Raw genomic sequence first — 27,224 nt, 5'->3', positions numbered from 1 at the left:
ATTCTCGAGGTGATCGAGTAAAATGGTTCTGTGCTCCACGAGCTGTGATCGTGATTGAGCTAGGATCAGCCAGTCGTCCAAATAGTTCAGCACTCGCATGCCTCTGAGTCTGAGAGGGGCGAGCGCTGCGTCCATGCACTTCGTAAATGTACGAGGTGCCAGGGACAAGCCGAACGGCAGGACTGTATACTGGTATGTCTGACCCTCGAAGGCGAATCTCAAGTATCGCCTGTGATGTGACGCTATCTGTATTTGAAAATACGCGTCCTTCAGATCTATCGACATAAACCGTCTCCTCGGCGAATATGCGCGAGGATTTTCCTGGTCGTGAGCATTTTGAAACTGCGTTTCACTAATGCTCTGTTCAGCCGTCTTAGGTCCAGTATGGGTCTGATACCACCGTCCTTTTTGGGGACCAGAAAGTATCTGCTGTATAGCCCCCCTTCGCTTTGAGCTTGGGATACATGCTCTATCGCCCCTTTGCTCATCAGTTTTGATATTTCGGCGCGAAGTAGGTGTGCTACTTCTAAAGTCACCGTAGTTTCGACGCGCGCTGTGAAGCGGGGAGGGCGTCGACAAAACTGTAGCGAGAAGCCTCTGTTTGTAATGTCTAGCACCCAGTCCGAAACCCCTGGAAGCGCTGCCCATGCCTCTGCATGGCTGGCTAAGGGTTGGATGCGAAGCGCGCTCTGTTCGCCGTGCAACAGAGGTGCTTCGGGGCGCAATAACATAGGCGTTACGCCTGTGACATTCGAGGCGGGGAGCGCGCTTATTACAGCGGGCAGAACGCTCGTCCTCGACCCTACTACAGTGCTTAACTGAGTGAGGGAGGGCTGAGAAAGTCTCGTGGGACTCATGCTGTCTGCGAGTAAATGTGGGCGGGAAACGGGCACATTCACTGCTTTGGACGCGCTGCCTGCCTGAGCAGAGCGAGCACGCACATGTCCCGTTTTTACAGAGAGCCTGTGATCTGTGAGACATAGTGTTCGTGGGCACTGGGAAGTGGGCACTTTTACTATGTTGGAAGCGCAATCGACCTGAGTCGATTTTATGTGTGCGAGCCCTGAGTGTAGGGCTGTGCTTGTGTGTAGGGATGGGCACTGGGCAGTGGGCATCAACGCTACATTTATAGCACCATCGGCCGTGGCCGGGACAACAGAAAACCTGTGATCTGTGTGACATAGTGTTCGTGGGCACTGGGAAGTGGGCACTTTTACTATGTTGGAAGCGCAATCGACCTGAGTCGATTTTATGTGCGCGAGCCCTGAGTGTAGGGCTGTGCTTGTGTGTAGGGATGGGCACTGGGCAGTGGGCATCTGCTCTACACCTGAAGCACCATCGGCCGCGGCCGGGATTTTTATTTATTTAAATTCTTTTATGAAGCGCGTTCTACCGAGGGGGAAGCGCGCTGATCACAGCGGACAGAATGCCTGCGCTCGACCCCGCTGCGGTGTTTAACCGAGCAAAGGAGGGCTGGGCGAGTCCCGTAGGACATATAATGGCCGTGAGTAAGTGTGGGCGCGGGAGAGCGGGCACAGTTACTGCAATGAGTGCACTGTCTGCCTGAGCAGAGTGAATGCACACAGGTTTCGTCTTTACAGAAACCACAAGGCATGCAGAACATAGTGTTTGTGGGCACTAGGCAGTGGGCACGTTCACTATGTTGTGTGCGTGATCGACCCGAGTCGAATATATGAGCGCGGGCCCTGTGTGAAGGGCTGTGCTAGTGTGTAGGGATGGGCACTAGGCAGTGGGCATCTTCTCTACACATATAGCATCATCGGCCGTGGCCGGGACTTCGGTAGAAGTCCGGCCATGTACCACGTGCTCGTGGGCTGCAAAAAACACGTCTGCAGTTGCCTCTCGGGGAACAAACAGAGTGATTTGCATTCGGCGGCATAAATATTTTCTGCCGGCAGACCCGGGATTCGAACTCGGATCCCCCGCGCGAAAGCCTAAGAATCTACCACTGGACCACAGTGAAGATACATAGACATAAAGTCAGCGCGAGCATCTCTGCAGTCGCCTTCAGGGGACTGACAGAGCGAAGCATTGGCGGCATAAATATATATGCCGCTAGACTGGGATTCAAACTCCGGTCTCCCATGTGGAAAACCTATAATTCCACCACTGAGCCACAGGGGGATACAGGCTTTTGAAAGCGGCGTCAACATGTATATTTCCAGTCGCCGAACAGGGAACTGAGAAATGTGAGAGAAAAGAGGTCAGACCGACCAACGGCGGGACTAAGAACACTCTTTTCTCCTTCGCCGGTGAATGACGCGTGCAGAGGCAGGGTAGCTTTTCTTGTAACGTAAAGAAAAACTAATCCCGCCATCCGCTTCCAGGAAGGGCAGCCTCGGAAAGGATGCCCGGCGAGTCCTCAGAGTCACCGTAGGCAATTGGCTCGGAGTGAAGGCGTTTCGCCGTCAGCGAGCGCGAGCGCTGCATGAGAAGGCATCTTAAAAAAGACGCAGCTCTTTTAGGGGTGAGTGTTGCAAAGCGAACACACACACACACACACACAAGAACAATAGAAAGGAAAGGATATGGCGTCGGAAAGTGCAGCAGGTACGGCGGTAGAAGGCGGCGTTGGCCAGCGGCTTCGAGGGCTCGTCCCGCTGAAGTGCTTGCATCAGACGACGCGTGCTTCCTCGTGATCCAGCGATGCGTGAGCTTCGCTGAAGAGATGAAAATCAAGTGAATCAGCCTTTTCGAGCTCCTTTTATAGAGGTTAGCCACACCCGTCTCGGCGGGAAGTGGCAAGGAGGGCGCGAAGCGCCCTCATTGGCCTGACGTCACTTCAGGCCTCGCTCGATAGGCTTATGCAGTTGCCGCAGAACAGCCAATGAGCGAGCAAGCTGTCTCGCCATAGCTGTGTACTGCTGCAACGCGCTTTACATATATGGAAAATTAAGGATAATTTTTTGCTTCAGTATTTCGTGAAAAAAGAGTTTTTCCCGTAGCGTTTTTACAAAAAACGCAGTACGAGAGGACTCTCGTAAGAGAACAATAGTGTTAAAAAATCAATTATTGTTTTTTTTTTTTCATTTTGATTTATTTAGAGTGCTAAAATGAAAATGGTCTTGGACTTGCGTTGACACCTCTGGGCATGAATACAGGATCAGGCAAAAGTTTAATACTAATGCCATTCAAAAACGAATGTATTTTGTGTGTACCTTTAAATTATATTTATTTGCAGCATACACTTACCTCCTTTGGTCATATATTTGCTGCATATAGCAGTTCTTGACAAGAAGATGTTTACTTGGTCGACCTCTTCACCCAGGGTTAGGGTTGCCAACCGTTCCGTATAATACGGAATCGTCCCGTATTTGACACATAAAAGTCTTGTTCCGTATTGAACTGATACGGAACGCACTTTGTTCCGTATTTTTGAGAATCAATTCAGTGCAAATCCATGACAGACACATAGCTTCTAATATATGTCAGACTATGAACGAAGACAAGAAAAAAAAACGACGGTGCGGTAGATACTAATTTCTCCCTCTGTTTGTCTATGATCAGCGTAGCGTTTTTAACATCTTGGAACATCATCAGAGAATGCCCTTTTAATTGGTCGTTTCAGTCATTGTGAGTCACGTATCGTAGCAACGATGACGACAAGTGACAACAGCGGGAAATGTAAAAATTACTACCTCCGAGCAGCCGGCGAAAAAGAAAAGAGCACAAAAATATATGTGTTGAATGGGAAAATGACTACCCGTGGCTGGAATGCGTGAGGGACAATGAATACTGTTTTTTACTGTGTTTATTTTTCTTAAAATGCAGTCTAAGCCGATGAGTTTTGAATGTTATGTTGTATTTGTTTAAGTTAAAAATAAAACGTATTATAAAGTAAACAAATCCTGGTTCATTGTTGGTAAAATGATCATGATAGCCTTTATATTTCACATCTATGTGGTTCAGTCTTGTATATTGATTAGGCCTACTTCACTATTCTATAAATATATAGGCCTAATAAGTTGTATAAGTTGTATTATAATATGCAATAATGTATGAAATATATTTATCTAAATGTATCAATTAGTTTCCACAATATTCACCAGAAGTCATAAATTCAGGGGTTATTTTTCAAAATTTTCTTCCATGGGGGAATGTCGTCCTCCACCTCCACCCTCAGGTCTTCACCTCCACCGCCTCCATCCACCCTCAGGTCTTCACCTCCACCCTCAGGTCTTCACCTCCACCTCCTCCATCCACCCTCAGGTCTTCACCTCCACCGCCTCCATCCACCCTCAGGTCTTCACCTCAACCCTCAGGTCTTCACCTCCACCCTCAGGTCTCCACCTCCTCCATCCACCCTCAGGTCTTCACCTCCACCCTCAGGTCTTCACCTCCACCTCCTCCATCCACCCTCAGGTGTTCACCTCCACCGCCTCCATCCACCCTCAGGTCTTCACCTCCACCTCCTCCATCCACCCTCAGGTCTTCACCTCCACCCTCAGGTCTTCACCTCCACCGCCTCCATCCACCCTCAGGTCTTCACCTCCACCGCCTCCATCCACCCTCAGGTCTTAGTCTCTCGCCTCTGGCCAAAAAAGTCTCCGATGACGCTAAATGACGATTTTTGCGTCATCTGTGTTTTTTTTCCAGACAAAAAATACAGAAATCTCTCGTCTCAGGGGGACATGAGGGAGGGAAGCACGGTCATTCGAAAATACTACCGGGTTTCTACTGATTCAAAGCTTAATGCTAATCGGTGAAGTATCCCATTAAATATCGTAATTTAACTAAAGCCAGGGACACACCAAGCCGACAGTCAGCTGTCGGGCAACGTCCGGGCTGTTTTTGAACGTCAGCCAACTTAGTTTTTTGGTGTGTTCCGCACTGTTGGCTCTAGTCGGATGCTTTCATATGATAATCATTCACATTAGGATGATAATCATTCACATTAAACTATACATTTTCTAGGGTGAATTCAGGTGATCTGAGCATGTGAGAGGGGAAGTGGGGAAGAGGGGGAGAGATGTGTTCTGAGGTGAGACTTTGCCTCTCACATGGTGAGTTCAAATGGTAATTTCCAGAGAGGTCCTCTGTCCTCTCTCAGGGTCTGGTCGCTCTTCAAACAGACTGTCCGGCATTTCCTAATTTCTCAATTCTTATACTAGTCTACAGACTATTAAGAAAATCATTGCCTGAAGGTGTCTAAATGAGCAAAGGTTCATGTTCAGATCCATCACCTACATGTAAATAGTTTGATATTCTCAGGGTTCCTTTGCATTATGGACAAGTGTGAAATTTAAAAAAAAAAATTTGTTATACAAAATGATCTATTAAATAATTTTTCATATCACAAACAGTTGTTTTTAGTCAAGCTGTTTAGATGTGATGCATTAAGATATTGAAGACTCTTTTTTGCATTGAAATCACTCTGCACGACACCAAATGTTTTTTTATGTACACTGCCGTTCACAAGTTTGGGGTCGCTAAGATTTTTAATGTTTTTAAAAGAGTCTCTTCTGCTCACCAAAGCTGTGTTTATTTGATTAAAAATACAGTACAAATTGTGAAATATTATTATAATGTAAATCATCTGTTTTCTATGTGAATATAGTAAAGTGTAATTTATTCCTGTGATCAAAGCTGAATTTTCAGCATCATTACTCCAGTCTTCAGTGTCACATGATCCTTCAGAAATCACTCTAATATGATGATTTGGTGATCAAGAAACATTTATGATTATTATCAGTGTTGAAATCAGTTCAGATGTCTGTGGAAACCATCATACATTTTATTTCTGTATTCAATCCTCAATCGCACTTTATAATTCAGCCTCAATTATCCCCCCGCAAGAACAATTACAGTGCTTTACAACTATAGAACAAAAAGAGTTAAATAAACTTATCACTTCATCTAAAACAACAACATGTTTATTAGATCCTATACCAACTAAACTACTGAAGGAAGTGTTACCTGTAGTGGAAGAGCCTCTCCTCAATATTATTAACTCGTCTTTATCTTTAGGTCATGTTCCAAGAACATTTAAACTGGCAGTTATAAAACCTCTCATTAAGAAACCACAATTAGATCATAATAATCTAGCAAATTATAGACCCATTTCAAATCTACCTTTTATGTCTAAAATACTAGAAAAAGTTGTGTCCACTCAACTGGGCTCTTTCTTGCAAGAAAATGATATCTATGAAAAGTTTCAGTCAGGATTCAGGCCGCATCATAGCACTGAAACTGCGCTCGTTAAAATCACAAATGATTTACTTTTAGCTTCTGACCAAGGCTGCATCTCAATACTAGTTTTACTTGATCTAAAGCCCTATTCGCACGGGATAAGTATTATCTAGGGACCTCGTGTGAATTATAAATTACCCACCCACGTCTGATTTTCATCTGGCGCATTCGAACGGGATAAGCGAAGCCTGTGATTTTACTCGAATTTACTGACTTATCTCCCGGAAGCCGGAACCCGGATATGACGTCAAGACTTTGCGTACATCTACTTCCTTGTTGTTTTGTCAACATGGCTGCTAGTGCTAAGAAGAAAAGTCGACATTGGACGCGTGAGGAGACACTTTTTTTAATCGATGTTTGGGGTGAACCACGTTATCAAAGGCAATTCGAACAAATGGTGCACAACCACACCGTTTGGGAAAATATTTACAAAGACCTCGTCCTCCGGTGCCCGTCTATACAGGACTTAGGAGATTGGACCAAGTGTAAAGAAAGGTTGGACTACCTGAGAAGAAAGTACCGTGATAGCCTCAAAAACAACAAGAAGACCGGAACAAACCCCATTAAATGTCCTTATTTTGATGAACTGGACGCTGTTCTCGGTAAGATTAATCAACATCTCCCTTCTCACGTTAGCTAACACATGGTACAGTAATAGCCAGTTTAATTAGCTGCTATAAAACGTTTCTCCTTTTCAACAGCTAACGTAAGTTACTGTAAGGATAACGTAATGCAAACATGTGCTACAGTAAAAGCCAGTTTAGCAGCAACGTACAGTAACGTTAACTTTATGCTAACTTTGATGCCACACAATTTAGACAACCACTTGCTAATTGTTGATCCACAGCAAAGCACATTAGTTTTACATTTGTTTTCTATTGTTTTTATATACAGGTTGCCGACCTATGAACAACCCTGGAGACATAAGGATGGATAACGGGGGGAGTTCAGATGAGGAATCTGAGTGTGGTAAGCAGCCTACACTGGCCTGTACAGTACATAATACTGTAACGTTATATTGTGTTAATTTATATGTACATTGTATCTTCTCTATAGTTAAATAAAGAAATAAGTAGAAGCATAGTAATCATTACTGAGTGAACCTGCTTGTTTTCTTTTGTTTTCAGCAGGTTCATCTGAGAGCCCTAATGATCACAACACCTCAAGGGAAAATGATGCAGAGGATGAGGCTTCCAGTTATGGCTCAGCCTCCAAAGCACCACCTCCTCCTGCTGCTGAACCCAAGCCACAAGGTGGGCTCTCATGTTGGTAACAGTTTTCAATAAGATACACAAATGTAGGTAGTTGCTTAGGAGCGAATGGATGATATGGTTAGCTGTACTATGATACCTAAAAGTATCAATATTTTGTCAATGTACCTTTGGGACACTACCACACACTAGGTTCAGTTGAGTGATGCACCTGCTAAGAGCAGGAAATTGTATTTTAGCTCCCATAATAACTTTTATTGTTTTTCTCATCTATAGTGATGCTTTGTTGTGTGCGCACTTTCATGTATGAATAGAATAGGATGTGAAACGAGACTTGTCTGGTCTATGTTGTGGTGGACGGCAATAAACCTGCACTTACAAAATTCCAGGACAGTCTCCCTCACCCTGCTTATAGTAGCCTACGACCATTATAGCATAATATACAGACCACACATCACAGCATCACTTTAATTGAGAATAAAAATAAAAGGAATTATGAGAGCTCAAATACATCCATTTCTTAACAGGTGCATCACTCAACTGAACTCAACTGACATTGCCAGGCACACAGATGTAACCAAAATAAATGTCCAGAAGGTATATTCACAAACCATTAATTGACCTTTACATAGTTCTTACCAAAGGAATTTAAATTAATCACTGTAGCATTGAATGTTCCCAGTATATATTGGTTTTAACATCGGAATTTGCTGAAATAAATGTTTTGTCTTTGCAGCACATCGCAGAAGAAAGGGGCGAAAAACACAGATAATGGAGGCAATTGACAAGGGTCTGGACCGTCTCCTGCAAAATGAGAACACCCATGACTACGATAGAGAGCGGTTTGAATGGGAGAAAGAGATGGAGAGAAATAGAATGGAGCTGGAAAGGAAACGCCTTGATTTTGAAATAAAGAAGATGGAAGCTGACGAAAAGAGAGCAGAAGAGAACAGGGTGCTAATGCTCCAGATCTTTCAGTGCTTTAGGCCCCAGTCCCAGCATTCACCTTTTTCAGCCCCACATTACTACCCTTATACACCACCTCATCAACGCCCATCAGCTGAGAGCATGGACTTTCCATCCACAACCCCTGGACCCCCTGCCCCAGCAGCATATCAAGTGCACTACTACAATGACCCACCCAACTAGCTTTTTGTGCCTTAACATCTTGCAGGAAAGCATTATTTGTTCTTAGGCCTTTAAGATTTAGTGTGTTTTAGAAGGTCTGGCAGTTCACCATTTTTATTTATTTCACTTTACTTTGATTTTTGTATGGTTTCAGTGCTTCCCTACAGAAAGCAATATTTAGCACATGTTATGTAGGGAAAAAGGTGTGTTAAAAAAATTCTGACAAATTCCGAATGTGCCTTTTTCTTTTAGGAAAGCAATATTTGCACATTTCTTTTATATTTTGTAAAAATTGTTTATTTTATAACAAAACTGAAAAAAAAAGTTGAACAAAACTTCAAACTTATGTGAATTGCCAAGTTCAGAAATGAAGGATGCTCTGCACTATAAATAAATGTTTGATTTCAATTGCATGTGCGTCTTGACTGCATATTTTGTGTATGAGCTTCCAAAGCTTCTTTGCACTTTACTGATTTGTATTAATATGGGCTACTAAGGCCTCCCGGATGTGCTCTGCTGGGGAGAGAGCAGAAAATATCTGCTGCTCTGGTCCTGCCTCTGGTTGATCCAACACATCTTCCAGGGGTTCCTGGTAAGCAACTTTCTGCATTTCACAGAAGTTGTGCAACACTACACAAGCAGACACAACATACTTCACATTTTGGGTTTGACAGTCATTTCTTTTCATAATGCATCTCCAACGGCCCTTGAGGCGGCCAAATGCGTGTTCAACGTGGATACGAGCACGGCTCAAGGAGGCGTTGTAGGCTGCCCTGGGACCCCTCGCTGTACCTTCCGGGAATGGCTTCATTATGTTGCTAGTCAAGCTGTAGGCAGAATCAGCCACAATCAGGACAGGTATGTCGACCCCTTGGATGTTCCTGCTGACTGGAGGGAAAAAGGTACCATCCTCCAGCTTGTGGCACAGACGTGAACACTCAAAAACGTATGCATCGTGGCACTTCCCAGGCCAGCCAACATCAAAATCAAGGAAGCTGTAAGTGTGGTCTACAAGACCTTGAAGAAGAACACTGTACCATCCTTTTCTGTTATAGTAGTCGGTGGGATAGCTCGATGGGGCTATGATTGGTATGTGTGTGCCATCCAAAGCCCCAGCACACATGGGGAATCCTGTCTTCCTCTCAAATCCTGTGATGATGGCTTGGACTTCAGGGACAGTTTTTGGCCTCTTCACAAAAACCCTCCTGAGTTTGCTCAGTGCCTCACACACCTCCCAGAAAATATTACAGGCGGTGCTGGTTCCAATACCAAACAGGTTGGCAACATCGTGGAACTCAACATTACTGGCAAGCTTGTAGATTGTAACTGCTACCCTCTTCTCTAGAGGTACTGGATCCAACATGTTGGTAGTTTGGGGTTTGATGTATGGGTGCAGCTGGTCACAAAGGATATTGAAGGTCTCTTTGGGCATTCTGAAGTTGAGGTACCAATCATTGTCTTGAAAATTCTGGAGCACCTCTGTTTCCCAAAAGGAAGGGCCTCGCTCTCGTGTTGTTCTCTCATTGTACCATGAATTTGCTATGAAAGAGAGAAGGCCATCAGTACATAATGTCAGTTTGCAGTGTTAATATTCAACACAGACGTAAGTAATCAAAATCAGAGGAAGGCCCACATTTTTTTTTTTTTTTTTTTTTTTTTACAAATTTAAGTACCTAAACTACAGAAAACAATTCAAATGAGAACAATAACATCAAAAGTATTAAGAAATTTAAAGGGATACTCCACTTTAAAATGAAAATTCTGTCATCATATACTCACCCTCATGTTGTTTCAAACCTGTATGAATTTCTTTCTTCTGCTGAACAGAAAGGAAGATATTTAGAAGAATGTCAGTAACCAAACAGTTTCTGGTCCCATGGAAGTCAATGATATTCTTCTAAATATCCTCCTTTCTGTTCAGCAGAAGAAAGAAATGCTTACAGGTTTGAAACAACATGAGGGAGTATATGATGACAGAATTTTCATTTTAAAGTGGAGTATCCCTTTAAGAACGACATTTTGATTTTTATTCTAAAGTTAATACCTAAACTCAGCCCTGACTTACTACACTTTGTAACTATACAAGTAGACCACCAGAAAAAAACAACTGCCAATATTGCTTGCGTTTGTGTAGCACATTTTTATTACATCTTTATTGTAGTCTGTATTCTTCACTGTATCTTTACAGTTTACACATGGGCAAGCATTATTATTATTATTTTTATTATTAAAAAATAAACTATAACCATATAAAAATAGTTTATACCCATATTACATTTCTTGTAGCCCATGTGGAAATATGTTTTCAATGGGCGACTATATGGCACTGTACACTTTTTGCGTATGGTTGAGGGTCCGGTTAGATGGATAAAAAACATTTCACCAGGTTAAAATCTATTAGTTCAAGCTTTACGCTTGATTTATTTGTAACATTAACCTCTAATTATGAAGTGAGCCCTCGCTTGATTGTGCATTATTTTTGAATAGCTATTGCTTGGAGATGTCTTGTCGTTATCTCTAGATGTATGTTACAAACATAAAAATATACTTACCGCATGTTGCTATACACGTCATCCATCTCCATCTAATCATTCTTTTTGTCTTCGCACTTGTGGTGTTTTTCATCTTTCTCTTTCTGCAAATTGTATATGGTGCATAGCGACATGACCCAGCACCCAAAACACTGTCAAAACACTCCAACGCACCCTCCATTCTTCGCGAAAGATGGATAAAAAGGCGCAAAAGAAAGAAATAGCTACCTTGAAAAAAAGAAAAAGCCCCGCCAAATCCTGGCCAAATCAGAGATGCCGATTCGCACGGGACTAATATTATCACAGGACCTCCGTTTTCGGCGAAATATGGTAGGTTATTTGCGGGGGAATTATTACTTTACAAATTACAGACATGGCCGATTCGCACGGGATTAAGATCACAGACAACCTCCGCAATTATTACAAATGACTGGAGGTCACCAGGTAATACTTATCCCGTGCGAATAGGGCTTAAGTGCTGCGTTCGATACTATAGATCATACAATACTCTTAGATCGACTACAAAATTATACTGGTGTTCAAGGACAAGCATTAAGCTGGTTTAGATCATACTTATCAGACCGCTACCATTTTGTCTATTTAAATGGAGAAAAATCGATCATAATTCCAGTAAACTATGGAGTGCCGCAGGGATCTGTGTTGGGCCCTCTGTTATTCTCAATATATATGATACCACTTGGAAATATTATAAGGAAACATGGAATTAGTTTCCATTGTTATGCTGATGACACTCAAATATATATTTCATCACGGCCGGATGAAAACGCTAAATTATCCAAATTGACAGAGTGTGTTAAAGATATAAAAGATTGGATGACGCGTAATTTTCTTTTATTAAATCCAGACAAGACAGAGGTAATACTTATCGGTTCAAAAAACCGCCCACAGAACCTCTCACAATACAACTTTGACATCGTAGGATGTCCTGTTACTTTATCCTCTACAGTAAAAGACCTGGGTGTTATACTCGATTGTAACCTGTCTTTTGAAAATCATATTTCGTATGTTACAAAAACAGCCTTTTTCCACCTTAGAAACATTGCTAAGCTACGTAATATGCTATCAGTTTCTGATGCAGAAAAGTTAGTTCATGCATTCATGACCTCGAGACTAGATTACTGTAATGCTTTATTAGCCGGTTGTCCTGCATCCTCAATAAACAAGCTACAGTTAGTCCAAAATGCAGCCGCTAGAGTTCTTACTAGATCAAGAAAATATGATCATATAACACCGATTTTATCATCACTACATTGGTTACCTATAAAGTTCTGTATTAATTATAAGGTATTGCTACTGACTTATAAAGCCCTAAACGGCTTAGCTCCAGTCTATTTAACGGATCTTCTATCGCCCTATAATCCATCGCGCTCTTTAAGATCAATAAATTCAAGGCTTTTGGTCATACCTAGGATATCCAGATCATCCAAAGGAGGGAGAGCATTTTCACATTTGGCTCCAAAACTCTGGAATAGCCTTCCTGATACTGTTCGTTGCTCGGACTCGCTCTCCCAGTTTAAAACTAGATTAAAGACGCATCTTTTCAGCCAGGCATTCATATAATATTGTTAATCTCACAGTTTCAAACTACAATCTGGCCTCTAGTTCATAAATGCCAGAGGAGAACTGGCCCCCGACTGAGCCTGGGTTCTCCCAAGGTTTTTTTTTCTCCATTAGGTCACCTGATGGAGTTTTAGGACACCATTAGGTCACTTGATGGAGTTTTTCGGTTCCTTGCCACTGTTGCCTTTGGCTTGCTCAGTTGGGGATATTTTGGGGATATTTAATTTTATTCTATCAATCAATAAATTCCACTAGAAACAAACTTTGTTGTATTATTTTATTTTAATACTGTGAAGCTGCTTTGATACAATCTGTATTGTGAAAAGCGCTATACAAATATACTTGATTTGATTTGATTTGATTTGATTTCTCAGGATTCTTTGATGAATAGAAAGTTCAAAAGAACAACATTTATTTGAAATATAATCTTTTGTAACATTAAAAATGTCTTTACTGTCACTTTTGATCAATTTAATGTGTCCTTGATGAATAAAAGTATTAATTTCTTTAACTTATTTCCAAAAAAATAAAAAAATAATTCTTACTGCCCCCCAACTTGTGAACGGTATAGTGTATATTTAAAGAGGCGAATCCTCTCATAATATGTACTCTGACTGACAGAAGATGAAATTGCTCAGGAAAAGTGAATGTGTTCTGTGTCTGTGGCAATTCAGCTGTGACATGTTGTTTTACAGCTGCTATCTAGTTAAAATATAAAATTAGGTTTAAGATTATTTAGGTTCTTACAATACATGGTTAAATGTTCTATTTTGATCAACAATTTAGTCCAGAAAAGTAATAAAAATTAACATATTAGCAGATTTGCATACTAGTTGAATACACTGTGATTAATGTAACAAACTGGTTCAATCCACTGTGTTTATCAGACTGAGGACATTTATTTTATTTTTTATTGGGAGATATCTAAATTAAGTAACTTCTACTTGCATTGAGCTGCTCGGTTTTTAAGGTAAATCTTTATATCACTTAATAACGCTCACATTTGTATTAATAATATTTATATCATCTAAAAGTCTAAATTTATATTAAAATCAATAACATCAGTAACACGCAACAGTTGAAGGAGTCCAGAAGGTCAATGCAAACTCCTTAGCAGATATTTGAAGTTTGAATCAAGTCAAACATATTTGATGAGATTTTATTGTATAATCTCAAACAAGAAAACAGATCTTATCTTGTTTGTATCAAATCTATGAAGGTGAGAGTTTAATAGAGATTGAATAGAGAGTTTAATAGAGACCGCCAGTAGAGGCGCTCGTGCAACCGAAGCACTGAAACACACCCGAGTGTATGAGAAGAAGAAGAGAAGTGAGCGAGGGAAGGGATTCAAGGGAACATAAACATGAGAAGTGGAACACAGCCGTTCATTCTGCTCTAAATCTGATGTGTTTCAGACGGTGAGTATTTTCATTTGATCATTTATTAGGAGAAATCTGAATCCAAACGACAAAACGAGTCAGTTTATTTAGAAAATCACTCAGACATTAATCGAAATGAACCGACTGGTGTTGTAGATTACACTCGTGAAACGTAAACTCGTTACTGACTTTTTTTTTTCACATTAGAATTTGTGAAGATTGTGAGTTGTTTATTTTTTTTTATTTTTTATGAAACCCGGTAAATAGTTTTTAATACAAATCATATCTAATGTAAGAGCAACATAAAATATATTAAGCCGACATTTATTTATTGTTTTATTTCTGTTTTTGACAATTATAACAACAGAACAGAACTTTTTTAACACTTTAAATGTTGGAATTTTTGCAATTTCACTCCCTCCTTACATACAAAACAGTAAAACAAAAATAAGGTAAACAAACAGGTAATATAGCATGTAAAAATAATTCTAGGAAAAATCATAAAACGTTCTAATCTGCCTGAATAATAATAATATCATTACTGTAGTTGCCTCTTTTTATTTATAACAACAGCATATACAGACAAAATAAATTTACAAAGACTAATGTTTTCAAACATCAAATGACAGGGGAGTCTATTAACTCTCCATAAATACAAGCAGGGCCTAAAACTATTTTTTTTTATTTTGCCTCACCTGCCAATGGCTGGATTGAAGATTGAAAATGAAGATTTACCGGCCAAAAATATTTTTTACCAACCATGACACAAAAACAGGCAGTTGTGACACCAAAATTTTAGATACAATTGAAAACTCACATTCCTCTATTGCACAGCTAAAACTACTAGCTTTAATAAACAAAAACTACATTTAATAGCCTACATTTTTTAAAGACAAGTAAACTGTCAGTATTAAAATAAGAACAAACAATCCAATTAAAAGCAAAAGCACAAATACAATACAATACAATACAATACATACAAATGAACAAACAAACAAACAAACAAACAAAAAATCTTCAGGCAGGTCTAATAGTTTTCAGGTACCAAAATTAATAACAGTTCGGATGTTAAACTTCCCACACAGCGCGTGAGTAACAAGTTCCATTTTGTGTTTTCAAGTGCAGTGAGAAAAGAGATGACAAAAAAGGAAAAAACTGTTTTAACAAGCCACTATGAGCATTCATTTGCGGTTGCCAGATTTCAACAATTTAAATCCCCCAATCAGAGCTTTTCTGTTAAAATAACACGTTTTCTACCAGGTGTTTTACTTAATCTTTGCAATCTGGCAACCATGTGCATGCACTCTCTACACTGCTGGTAACAAACAAGTAACCTAGAGTTTAGCAAGCTCCATTTGAGATTTTCTGCTTAAATGAAAGTGTCATTCAGTTGGTCTGTGTTCTGTCACAAGCTGCTTGCACTGTTTGCTGAGACTAAATCTGCGATCAAACCTTCTTAGTGATTATCTGATTAACTGCAATAGATCCAAACATGGATCTCGACTATAGCCTATTGATTGTGGTTGCTGAATAACTGCATTTGTGTGCAGCTCTGTATGATAATAAGTCTTTTTTGCTGTTGTTTTAATAGAAAAACATTAGGCTAAAGGAACATTTGGGACTTGAGCTTATTCACCATATCCCCCAGAGTTAGATAAGTCCATACATACCCTTCTCATCTCCATGCTCTGTCTGACGCACCCACCGCTAGCCTAGCTTAGCACAAATACTGGAGGTAAACGGCTCCATCTAGCATTCTGCTCCCAATAAGTGACAAAATAACGCCAACATTTTCCTATTTATATGTTGTGATTTGTATAGTCACAGCGTGTACGAATAACAAGGTCACATGAGACTTCTGCGGAGTGATTTGCTCGCAGCACCGAGCAGGTGTTGCACTAATTACTCCGCAGAAGTAGCAGTGCTTTGCCTTCTCAGAATATAGTTCCCAGTATGTATACGGTTAGAAGATGGCTGTGTCCCTAATTTGGAATCATTGAATTACTATGAATTTCACTGTTTTAATTTTTGAGAGAAGTTTTTTGTTTTACCGGTACGCCAATATGATAAGTAGCCTTTAAATCGGGAAACTAGATGAGGTAAACCATGTGTATGGGTTGACATTCTCTTGTGCTTATAGGTGAAAGTGCAATAATTCTGATGAAATGTAAACATTTCTCAAATGACAACAATCGGTATGATTATAATTTTGAGCAAAATAATCAGGATTATCAATTTAACTATTATGCATCATGACGAAAACTAGACTAAAATGCTCAGACATTTAGTCGACTAAAACTTGACCAAACATGGTTGACGAAATATGCTAACTAAAAAGTGCATTTGACTCAGGACTAAGATTAAATAAACAAAAAATAGCTGACAAAATGAACACTAATAGAAAGGCACACTGCATCTGCTAGGCTGCACTGTAGTGAAGGGGTCTAAAGTTAAAGACATGTTGTACTCTTAATTTAAAGTGTGTGTTGCACACAATTGATAATATTGAGCTGAAGCTTCACTTTACAAAATTAAATTGCAATATCTTGTCAGAAAAATCGAAATAGATATTTTCCCAAATCGCACAGCCCTAGTTTCAACCGATTTTTAGCATTATAATCCTCCAAATGCACACACTAGAAGATTTGTCCGGGACCGCGTGACCACACACCTGTTGACTGTAGTAACATTTTCTCAGTGAGATGAGATCTCATGGGCATTAGACGCAATGGGGAAAACGCCTTTTTCTCAGATTACTTCACGAACCAATGGCTGAGCAGCAAATCTGCACGAACCTATGGTGAGAAAGTCTGCCAGAGCCTGCTGAAATGGGCGGGGCTATTCCTCTATATAAGCGGGCATTCTGCTGACATTCGGCGGCTGAGAATGAAGCTCCTCCCCTGCAACTATCAGGTGAGTATAACAGAGCTTATTTCTCTAAAAGAAACATTTTTTCGCCGGCGTTGATTTCAAAATGCCACATCTCACTGTCTTCACTGACCTCCCCTCGTTCTCTACCGTTCTCTTTCTCTAAAGCAAGAGACGAAGAAACAATGTAGTTTCTGGGCCGAAATGAGCTCATGCCAGTCTATGTCCCACATGTCTTGCTCTCCCTGCATTGAGGATTCCCATAGTGAGAGGACAGAGAGGATTCCCATAGTGCTAGAGCACAGCGCAGACAGCTCGGCAAATGAGAATGACGTTCTCCCCTGTAATTATCAGGTGAGACTCATAGAGCATATTTTTTCCTAAAAGAGCTTCTTTTTGCTGCCGTTTGTTCTTAAAGCTCTGCGCATCTGAGTGCGTCGCTTACCGGGACCACATCCACGCAAGCCGCGTTCATTAAAGAATGGCACTCTCATCTCGCCTCGCTGCATTCGCGGACCGCTTTCCCTAAAGAGCATAAGATGGAGAAACAATGGAAGTTTTTTGTTTCTACGAGAGTCCTGAACTCTATTTCTGAGGCTAGAGCCCTGTCCACAAGACACCTCTATGCCCTTAAATGGTCTGTCTTCTCCAACTGGTGCGCAGTTCAGAGTGAAGACCTGATTTCCTGTGACATTTCACTGGTTCTGTTGTTCCTTCAGGAGCTGCTGGATAAGGGTCACACCCCTTCCATGCTCAGACTCTATGTGGCGGCCATAGCAGCATTTCACGCTCATGTGGCCAGCCAATCTGTATGCAAGAACAACCTGGTTGTTTGCTTTCTTGCCTTGAGTTTGAGTCTAACAACTGTAAGGTCATCCTCAAACCAAGACATGGCTATGTGGGCAAGGTGCTCTCTACTCCATTCTAAGCACAGGTTATTACTCTTTCTGCTTTTTCCCCATCTGAGGATGAGCAGGAGCCTCAATTACTCTGCCCTGTTCTGGCTTTAAGAGTATAGATTGAGTGCTCTGCCCTGTTCAGGCAGTCAGAGCAGCTCTTTGTGTGCTTTGGTGACCGCACCAAAGGGCATCCGGTCACGAAGCAAAGACTGTCCCACTGGATAGTGGACATGATTACATTGACCTACGCTTCAATGGGTCTACAGTGCCCCTTTGGACTTAAAGTGCACTCTTGGGATCTATTTCAGGGTTTGTGTTCTCGAGCCACCAGGTACTGTTTTGTGCGGCTGAGCAGGCCGTGTTCAGTGTTTTATGTTAGAACAGTGTCGTGTTAGTGGCCCCCAAGTTAATAACTAATGATCTTTGTAACGGAAGTGAATCAATCAATCAAAACTAACTTTAGCTGGACAATAACTTTATTCTAGAGCTGCTGTAAAGCCAAAACAATCTCTGTTACTGTAATTTCTTATCACTGTAAAGCTGCTTTGAAACAATCTATATTGTTAAAAGTGCTATATAAATGAATGTGACTTGACGCATGGCCTCATTCTGGGTATGGTCCAGCGGAGTGTCCATTTGCGACATTTGTGTGGTGGCCGACTGGTCCTCGCCATCCACATTCGCCAGATGCTAAAACAGTGATGTCCCTGCGCTGCAAGCACGTGTCCTGTCTGTGTAAGCTGGGCTTCGACCTCTACGTGAGCTCAACCCGCTAGAACCCTCCATGTGACGTACACTGAGATGTACACTCCCTCAACCCTCCGAGATGTACACTGTAAAACCGGATAAGTTAATATAACTCAAAAAAATTGTTGAAACTGATTACATCAAAATTTTTAAGTGATACTAACTAAATTTTTATAAGTTAACGAAACATCCTTTAAGTAACTGGTACTAGGCAATTTTAACTGATACGTACTTAATCTTACAAGTTACTATAACATTATTAATCAAGTCATTTTATAAGTAGTTTTTGGGTTCACAGTACATATAAAAATTTATTAAAGATAAATTAATTTTTTTTGTTACATTACAATTTCAACTAAAAACAAATAAAAACAGTTTTAATGTCTCAGTAAAAAAATTACTCACTTTATTCATTTTTGTAAGTTTTTAAATTTACATTATCAAGTAACTAAATTGCTATAATATTCTATAAATTCTATAATAAAAAAAACAGGTTAACACAGACAATTTAAATTCAAGTTACTCTTTTATTAAGTATCCACAAAACATCAACAATAAATTGTTTGTCAAATGGAAATTCTCCAAAACAGTGCAAGGCCCTTGAGAAATGTTTGCTCAATGATTTCCTCAAGTACAACCACAATCTTCTCTGGGCAGAATAATGTGGCAACTGTTAAATTGCCACTAATGAAGAGTAGACTGAGTGGTACGTCATCAATGTCTGGTTCATCAGAATGTTCTACCTGAAGACAAGAACAGATAACTGCTACTCTAAACTTCCAAAGGAGGACAGCTAATAAGTGACATATATTTACATCTATTCCAAACCATTCTATCCCATACAATAACTACAATTATAAAAAAATAATATATTAAAAATGTGGAACTAGAACCAGGATGACATCTGAATGGCAAGTGAGATTGTTGTTAACCAGACAGTGCAACACTTACATCCTATGTCTTGAAAAAGTTGGAGTTGCAGATAGGTGGGGAGAGCACGGAGGACGGCAGCTCGTCATACATGGATGTCCACGATATCCTTCAGTGTGAGAATTAGAGACATGAGTATAAGAATCTTGATTTAACATGGAATATAATCCGCACAGCCACACAATACTATGCATCAGCCTAAAATGTCTGTAAATACAACCAAAATATGTCAAAATGCAGTTTTGATATACTGCAGTTTCTATATCAGGCATCAAGAAGTGTAACCAACTGACCTGGTCATATTTCCTGAAGAGCTGACTCAGTACTTCAGACCACTTTCCCTGTGCGAGCAGCTTTCTTTCTGAACAAGCTCTGAAGACAGGGAGCATGCTGGTCCAACAAGTGGTTCTTCAGGTTGACATTGTAAATTTTGTCAGATCTGCACAAATTAATAAGTGATTAAGCCAAGGAATATGCACACAGAACATTTGTGATCCTGTAGGAAAAAAACTTGCTAAAAGTAACAAGATGCACTATGAACTCAAGATCTATCTGTGCCAGTAGACCTCGAGCCTCAGCGGATCTTTCACCATTATGTTCTTGGGCTATCTCTTGCAGGAGCCGCTTGAGGGCAGGCAGTCGATCCATAATGTTACGTAGAGCTATAAATCGGCATGCCCAACGTGTGTCACTTAATCGCTGAAGCTCTCTTGGTGCCCCTTCATACATCTCTCTTTGTATAGCTAGCCATTTAGGATGAACAGCTGATCCAGATGTGAACACGTAAAGTTTCTCTAGTAAAGAGAAAAACTCCTTGGCCTCCGGGACAGCTTTGATTGTATCTACTAAAACGAGGTTTAGACAGTGGGCACTACAATGAATATAAAAAGCATATTTTGCTTGCTCTTTGATTCTTGCCTGGACTCCAGAATGCTTACCACTCATGACAGAAGCCCCATCATATGCTTGACCTACCAGGTTCTTTTTGTACTCTAGGCCATGACTTTCTAGCATGTGGATTATTTTCTCACCAAGACTTGCTGCATCCAGCTTCTCTGTGGACTCAAAATGGAGAAAACTTTCCTGGATAGCTCCACTGTAGTAATATCTCAGCACCAGAGAGATCTGTTCCTTTTTCTTTACATCTTTTGTTTCGTCAGCCATGATGCTGAAGACTTCACTGCTTTTCACTTCTTCTGCAATTTCAGTTCGAACCATGTCCGCTAAACAATCTAGAATCTCATTCTGGATTATTTTGCTTGTATACTTTGCATTATGAAATGATGTTAACCTTTTTTTAACAGCTTTATCATAGTTACCAATAGTCTCTAGAATTGCCATGAAGTTCCCTCTGTTATCAGAGTCTACAGACTCATTGTGACCTCTTTGGGCCATGTTTTGAGTTGCAGTAAGTAGCAGCACTTCCCCTATAGTTTTTATGTATTCCCTGTTTTCTCTGATCTGTCTGTTGTGTTCCTTATTTAAGACATTTACCAGTGTTGCATTAGCTGCTGCAGCTTTCTGATAATCCCGCCAGCTAACCATAGCTTGTTTGTGCCTCTCCGATCCTGCATGCATTGCAAAACCCCCCACTTTATAGGTTGCCTTCTTCCAGTTTTTGAATCCGGATGGCGAGTCAAAGACTGTGTCAGGACTATTAGGAGGGCTAAAATGTCTGCATGCGTAACAATACGCAGAGTCCGAGTTTTTTGAATACTCAAGCCAGGGGTAGATGTGGTACCAGGCTGCCTTGAAGCTCCTCCTTCTGTCCCCCATCAAGGTTCTTGGGAACAATTTAAGGTTTGGCTGCATCGGTGGGTCTTCTCTGCATTTGCTGATATCTGTGGAGAAAGACAAACCCAATACATGTAAATATATATTCTATAAAGACACACTCTCTCTCTCTCACACACTCACACAACACATACACACAAAAGAAAAGGTAAACTTGTTATACTAATCCACACATGATTATAAAAGGGTATCCCCTCTGTATTGTGTAAATGTTCGGAACATTCATTAAAGTGCACATTTCCTAATGCTGCTCTCTCTCTAAATTTCCATTAGCTTTATTGGCATGACTGTAAATTTGCAAATACTGTACAATAATAAAAGTTAAATCAGGAAATTTACAAATTACAAATAAAGCAAGTAAATCAATCAGAAAATAAGAAAATTATGGGAAAGAAATGTGCATATAACAGATGATTTAAACATAAAATTAAATTATGTAATTGATTAATTTCTCTCTCTCTCTCACACACTCTCTCACACACGCTTTTCTTTTTCCACATCACAAACCTGATGGTCCAGTGCTTGTGGATGCACATGGATCCTCTGTCTGTGTCTCAAACTCTACTTGTATGTCTCCCTCAGGCTCGTCTTCACTATTAGGATCTTCATCTTGCTCTTGTTCCTGCTCTGTGGCCTTACTGCTAATCTCTCCAAAGTTCACTGGCTCTCTTTCTGTGGCCCTCTCTTTCTCAGCCTCCTCACACATCTCTGCATCTCTGTCTGGCTCTGTCTCAACATTTGCCTTGTCATCTTTCTTTTGGGGGCAGAAATAGGACACAATGTCCCTTTTTCTCATTTTGAACTATTGACAAAAAAGCAAATGAGAGGAATACACAACATCAGCAAACCAGAATATGAATATTACATATGATAGGTGCTGGCTTTCTTGGATTTGTGTTGTGATATAGTGAGCCTTTGTGCTTATGTAGTACCCTCACCGCCTGATGAGGGGAGATATATTTATATATTAATACAGGACACGGAGCTGTTGCTGCTTCAATCATCAGAGTCTGTATTGTTTTTTTTCATACAATGTAAAACAGTTCAATCACTCTTATGTCAATAAATGACAGTGCATCACTTCAAGAGTAGGCTAATCACAAATACAGTATTTTTCCTTTACTACTGTGTCCACAGATTAAGCAGATGTACTATGAAATATTCACTGATAACATAGATAACATTTTACACGTGAATAAATCCTAAAAATGTGTTCATATTTGCCAGAATTATTCTTTCTGATACATTTTTAGTACAGACACTCATTTTCAAAGTCATTTGGCACTTAAAACTTACTCATTGCATTATTTCACCAAAACACATCTCATTTGTGGACTTACTCTAATATTGCGCCTTCTCTCTGAGACCGCGTGGTCTCCATCACTAGCATGAAATGTATAACTAGCACGCGTGACGCAGCACACAGACGTGAATAGAAGCGAACTTTTACATGTCCGTAATAACAGTAAACTTAAACACTTTAAACCATGTAATTAACATTTCTTAACCTCTTACATGTCAAAACACATACTCTTATTGCTTTTATGTAATTCATACCTGATGAGGGGAGATATATTTATATATTAATAGTACAGGACACGGAGCTGTTGTGTTGCTGCTTCTATCATCAGAGTCTGTATTGTTTGAGCAGCGCGCGCGCGTCCCCTCCTCAAGCAGGCGAACACTCCCAAAAGGTAAAAGCAATCAAATAATCGAACGATGGAGCAGGGAACATTAATCGTCAACGAAATAACCACTAAAACATTTAAGAAATACATTATCTTGCCGTCACATCTTACATATCATATATTTATTTACTACTATTTATCTACTTATTTATTTACAATTAAGTTACTTATCTACTTTTGTAACCACCACACTTACATCTGGGTTCTGTTAACTAAAGTGTGTGGAGACTGGAGAGTCTTCTTCTTCATCTCTGAACAAACTAAGTTTGAACTTTCCTCTTTGTTTCTGGAATGTTTGAAGAACATGTTCACTTCGGATTCTAACAAATTCCTCTTTCCATCTTTACAACACCGTTACCATTACTGACGATAAAAAAACGTTACTGACAGTGTGTTATTACTATTGTAAAATAATTAAGAGAGAAGGCAGAGTGATACGTTTCAATCTGGAAAATACGCTCAGTGTTTGAGTAAAAGAAGGGTTGCTGTGGTCTGCTGTGAACGGTGTAAGCTCAGAATAAAGCAGTCAACAACATTACCTGACCAGAAGTCTTACTTTATAACAGTTACACAAAAGATACTAGCTTTGCTTACCTTAAATCTCAGCGGTAATTCTTGTTGTATGACTCCGGTTCTGTAGACGTGTATTCCCTTTTTCCCGGCCGCGGCGGCGCGCAACAGTCAGTCAGTGAGCTTCTGGCGTGTAACCGTGTAACGCTCCAAGGGGGCCGGCCGACTGGAACCAAGTGCGACACGCATTTGTTCCGCCTGTCACATCAGGTCGAATTATTGTGATACATCGTGCTGCAGTGTAGCCTAGCGAAGGCGCCGCGACTGATCAAATGCGCAGTTGTTTGGTGTGATTTTACGATTCCAAATTTAGGGGGGCCAGAGGGGGGGCCAAGCTTGGTGACACGGGGGCACTGGGGCACTGGCCCCCCCGCCCCCCCCCCCCCCCCCCCCCCCCCCTGCCCCCCCTCCCCTGCCCCCCCCTAGAACCGCCAGTGTCCGAGGCGAGCAACAAAAACATGGCGTCTTCGCGAACTTGCAACGCTAGTTGAAGGAGGAGGAGCACGTACGCACGTGCGTGACGTCATACGGGATTATAGTAGAACTATTTGAGTGCTCTGAAAAAAACAAATTAAAGCAACTGAGTGCTGTATACTTAAAATTTCACTTTCGTTCTAATTACACAGAAAATTAAAGGTGAATTAACTTTTTATCTTTTTTTGAGTAATTACTACCCATTTTATTTATCAAATTTGTACTGTTCGGTTTTACAGTGTAGTCTATCTTAGCTGTAGATTAACTACTGCAGAATGCCTGCTTATATAGAGGGATAGCCCCTCCCATTTTGGCGGGCTCTGGTGGCTTTTCTTACCATAGGTTCGTGCAGCTTCGCTGCTCATCCATTGGTTCGCACCATAGGGTCATGCAGTTTCAATGTGTTATTCTATAATCTTCAGTAATCAGAGAAAGAGGAGTTTTCCCCATTGCATCTAGCGTCTCACTCATTCCCGTTATCTCAGAGAACTGAGTATGTTTTGTTTTACGGGAAGAAAAACAATGGAGAAAAAAAGGATGTGTGATCTTTCTTGATACTCCACTTTTGTGGCATGTTTGTGGCTGCCAAGTTTTTACAGCCGATCAAAAGTCGTAAATATCAAACATGTTTAAAATGTATGATTTGGGATCGTGCAGGCTCCGACGTGATCTTGAGCAGTAAAATAATCATAATAACACCACACAATTGAGGATTTTTTGGACAAAAATTAATTTGCGCCACGCATCGAATCGGGCCTCACATCACTGGTTCGCTTGAGGTTGCAAATTGGGCTCAAAATCGGGCTTAAAACCACAATTCACACCTTCAGTCAGTGAAGCCGCTCCAACAGCCATTCATGAGAGAGTAAATGCTGAGACTATTCCCATCTTCCCACAGTAGGTGAAGAAGTGAGCAGGAGGAATTACTCCAGGAGAAATACTGCCACACTATTGTAAAAATGAAGTTTGAGGAAGAACCCTGCAGAATAAAAGATGAAGAAACAGAGGAACAAATAGGTTGGTGTTGTCCATTCTCTTTAATGACTGATGAAGAACATTAAGATGAAAACTGACATGTATTTGTGCTAAATTAAGAATTAACTTTTTTTCCCTCATTTGTCCGTTTTAAATTTAATTTAATATGTTGATTTTAGACCTGATGGAAGTGAATGAAGACAAACAGCATCATTTCACAAATGAAAATGTAATACTGACATATAAAAATGAAGACGAACAACATCTGTTTCAAAGACCTCATGATTTCAAAAATGAAGATGGAAATCTGGTCATTTCAAAGACTGAAGAGAATTTCACACAGAAAAAAGCTGAAAAATCTGGAGTCAAAGGATTTTGCACCTGCTCAGAGTGTGGATTGTTTTACGTGCATGAATCAGACCTTAAGAAACACATGAGAATTCACACTGGAAAAAATCGGTTTACCTGCTCTGATTGTGGAAAGAGTTTCATACATAAAGGACACCTGAATAAGCACATGAGAGTTCACAGTGGAGTAAGACCATTCACATGCACTCAGTGTGGAAAGAGTTTCATAGATAAAAGACACCTAAATGTGCACATGAGAGTTCACACTGGAGAGAGGCCGTATACATGCTCTCAGTGTGGAAAGAGTTTCATACATAAAGGACACCTGAATAAGCACATGAGAGTTCACACTGGAGAGAGGCCGTATACATGCTCTCAGTGTGGAAAGAGTTTCAGTCGCAAAGATGAATTAAATGTTCACATGAGAGTTCACACTGGAGAAAAACCGTTCACATGCACTCAGTGTGGAAAAAGTTACACATCCAAAAACGTTCTCACCACTCATCTGCGCCGTCACTCTGATGTGAGATCATTCAGCTGTGATCAGTGTGATAAAACATTCATTTTGGCATCAAGCTTAAAAAAACACCTTAAAATTCATACTGGTGTAAAGCCTCACTTTTGTTCTTTATGTGGAAAGTGTTTTACACAGCTGTACAATTTAAAAGAGCATGAGCGTGTACATACTGGTGCAAGACCTCATGTTTGCTCTGACTGTGGGAAGACCTTTACTACATCCAGTTCCTTAAAAGTACACCTGAGAGTTCATACTGGAGAGAAACCGTACAAGTGCTCACACTGTGGAAAGAGTTTTGCTCGGTCAGAATCCTTAAAAATTCATGAGAGAGTTCATACTGGAGAGACGCCACATCAGTGCTCTACATGTGGGAAGAGTTTCACTCAGTCAAAATCCTTGAAAATTCATGAGAGAATTGTTCATACTGGAGAGAAACCATACCAGTGCTCTTTATGTGGCAGGTGGTTTGCCCGATTATTTAGTCTACAGACTCATAAGAAAAAACATTGCCCGAAGGTGTCTAATAAGTAAATAATTTGACATTCAGATTAATCAAAAGCTGGATAATTTGTTAAAATTAGTTGTGGAATTTGATTGATTGATTGACAAGGGGAACATTTGGGGAAGGTCAAAAGAAAAAAAGTTTAGTGTGTTGCCATAAATTTGTGAAGATTTTTGAAGGGATGTGTTTTTTTTTCAATTATTTTAATTCATTGTGTGTGAGGCATTTGTGTAAAAGTGGCAACAATAGTCTATCAAATCATAATACATGTTTGAAGTAACTTGTTTTAGCTGTTTAGATGTGATGCATTAAGATATTGAAGGCTTTTTTTGCATTGAAAAATAAAGATTCTATTAAAATTGCAGACATACAGCAAATGCTTAACGACTTTGAGTCATTTTATTGCATCTGGGTCTACATTATAAATAATCTCCAAGTAAATAATTATACTGATTTAAATTCAGGGGTTGTATTCACAAAACATCTTGAGGCTAAAAGTAGCTTTTAACTTTTTTAAGGATTTAGGAGAAACTCTTAAAAATAATGGCAGTGTCCTTGTTTTAGGACTCCTACATTTTTGCCCTAAGAGTATTTCACACAGCATTTTAGAGGTGAAACCAGCTCCTAAATTGGTGAAAAGTTAGGGGTAGTCTGTTTTTAGAATTTTGAGGAAAATAATTAATTTAATCCATTTTGGAACAAGGCTGTAACAACAAAATTTGGAAAATGTGAAGCGCTGTGAATAATTTCTGGATGCACTGTATTTGGTGATGACCAGCCAGTTGCCAGGCAGATGTCTTCAATAGACATTCTGCTTGCCCATGCCCACAGGTATGCCATGCCTCTGGTAGAATGAGCTTGTAGCTCGCTCG

At 40.3% G+C, this 27,224-nt stretch overlaps 2 protein-coding genes across 2 annotated transcripts; both read left to right on the top strand.

Moving 5' to 3' along the window:
• Positions 1–7,109: 7,109 nt before the first annotated feature.
• Positions 7,110–8,725, top strand: LOC311087197 (uncharacterized protein). The gene is made up of 3 exons (XM_084120466.1): positions 7,110–7,179; positions 7,338–7,463; positions 8,158–8,725. Exons 1-3 carry the CDS (start codon positions 7,116–7,118, stop codon positions 8,568–8,570), a joined length of 603 nt encoding a protein of 200 aa, XP_083976592.1. The 5' UTR covers positions 7,110–7,115; the 3' UTR covers positions 8,571–8,725.
• Positions 8,726–13,976: 5,251 nt separating this feature from the next.
• LOC311087099 (uncharacterized protein) lies at positions 13,977–26,726 on the top strand. The gene is made up of 3 exons (XM_084120343.1): positions 13,977–14,079; positions 24,909–25,027; positions 25,165–26,726. The coding sequence occupies exons 2-3, from the start codon at positions 24,970–24,972 to the stop codon at positions 26,379–26,381; spliced, it is 1,275 nt and encodes a 424-aa protein (XP_083976469.1). The 5' UTR covers positions 13,977–14,079; positions 24,909–24,969; the 3' UTR covers positions 26,382–26,726.
• Positions 26,727–27,224: the final 498 nt, after the last annotated feature.

Source organism: Abramis brama, assembly GCF_963993115.1.
Source record: "Abramis brama genome assembly, chromosome: 7".
Classification (NCBI taxonomy): domain Eukaryota; kingdom Metazoa; phylum Chordata; class Actinopteri; order Cypriniformes; family Leuciscidae; genus Abramis; species Abramis brama.
Note: the sequence above shows the minus strand (reverse complement) of the source record. Positions and strands in the feature narration are given on the sequence as shown.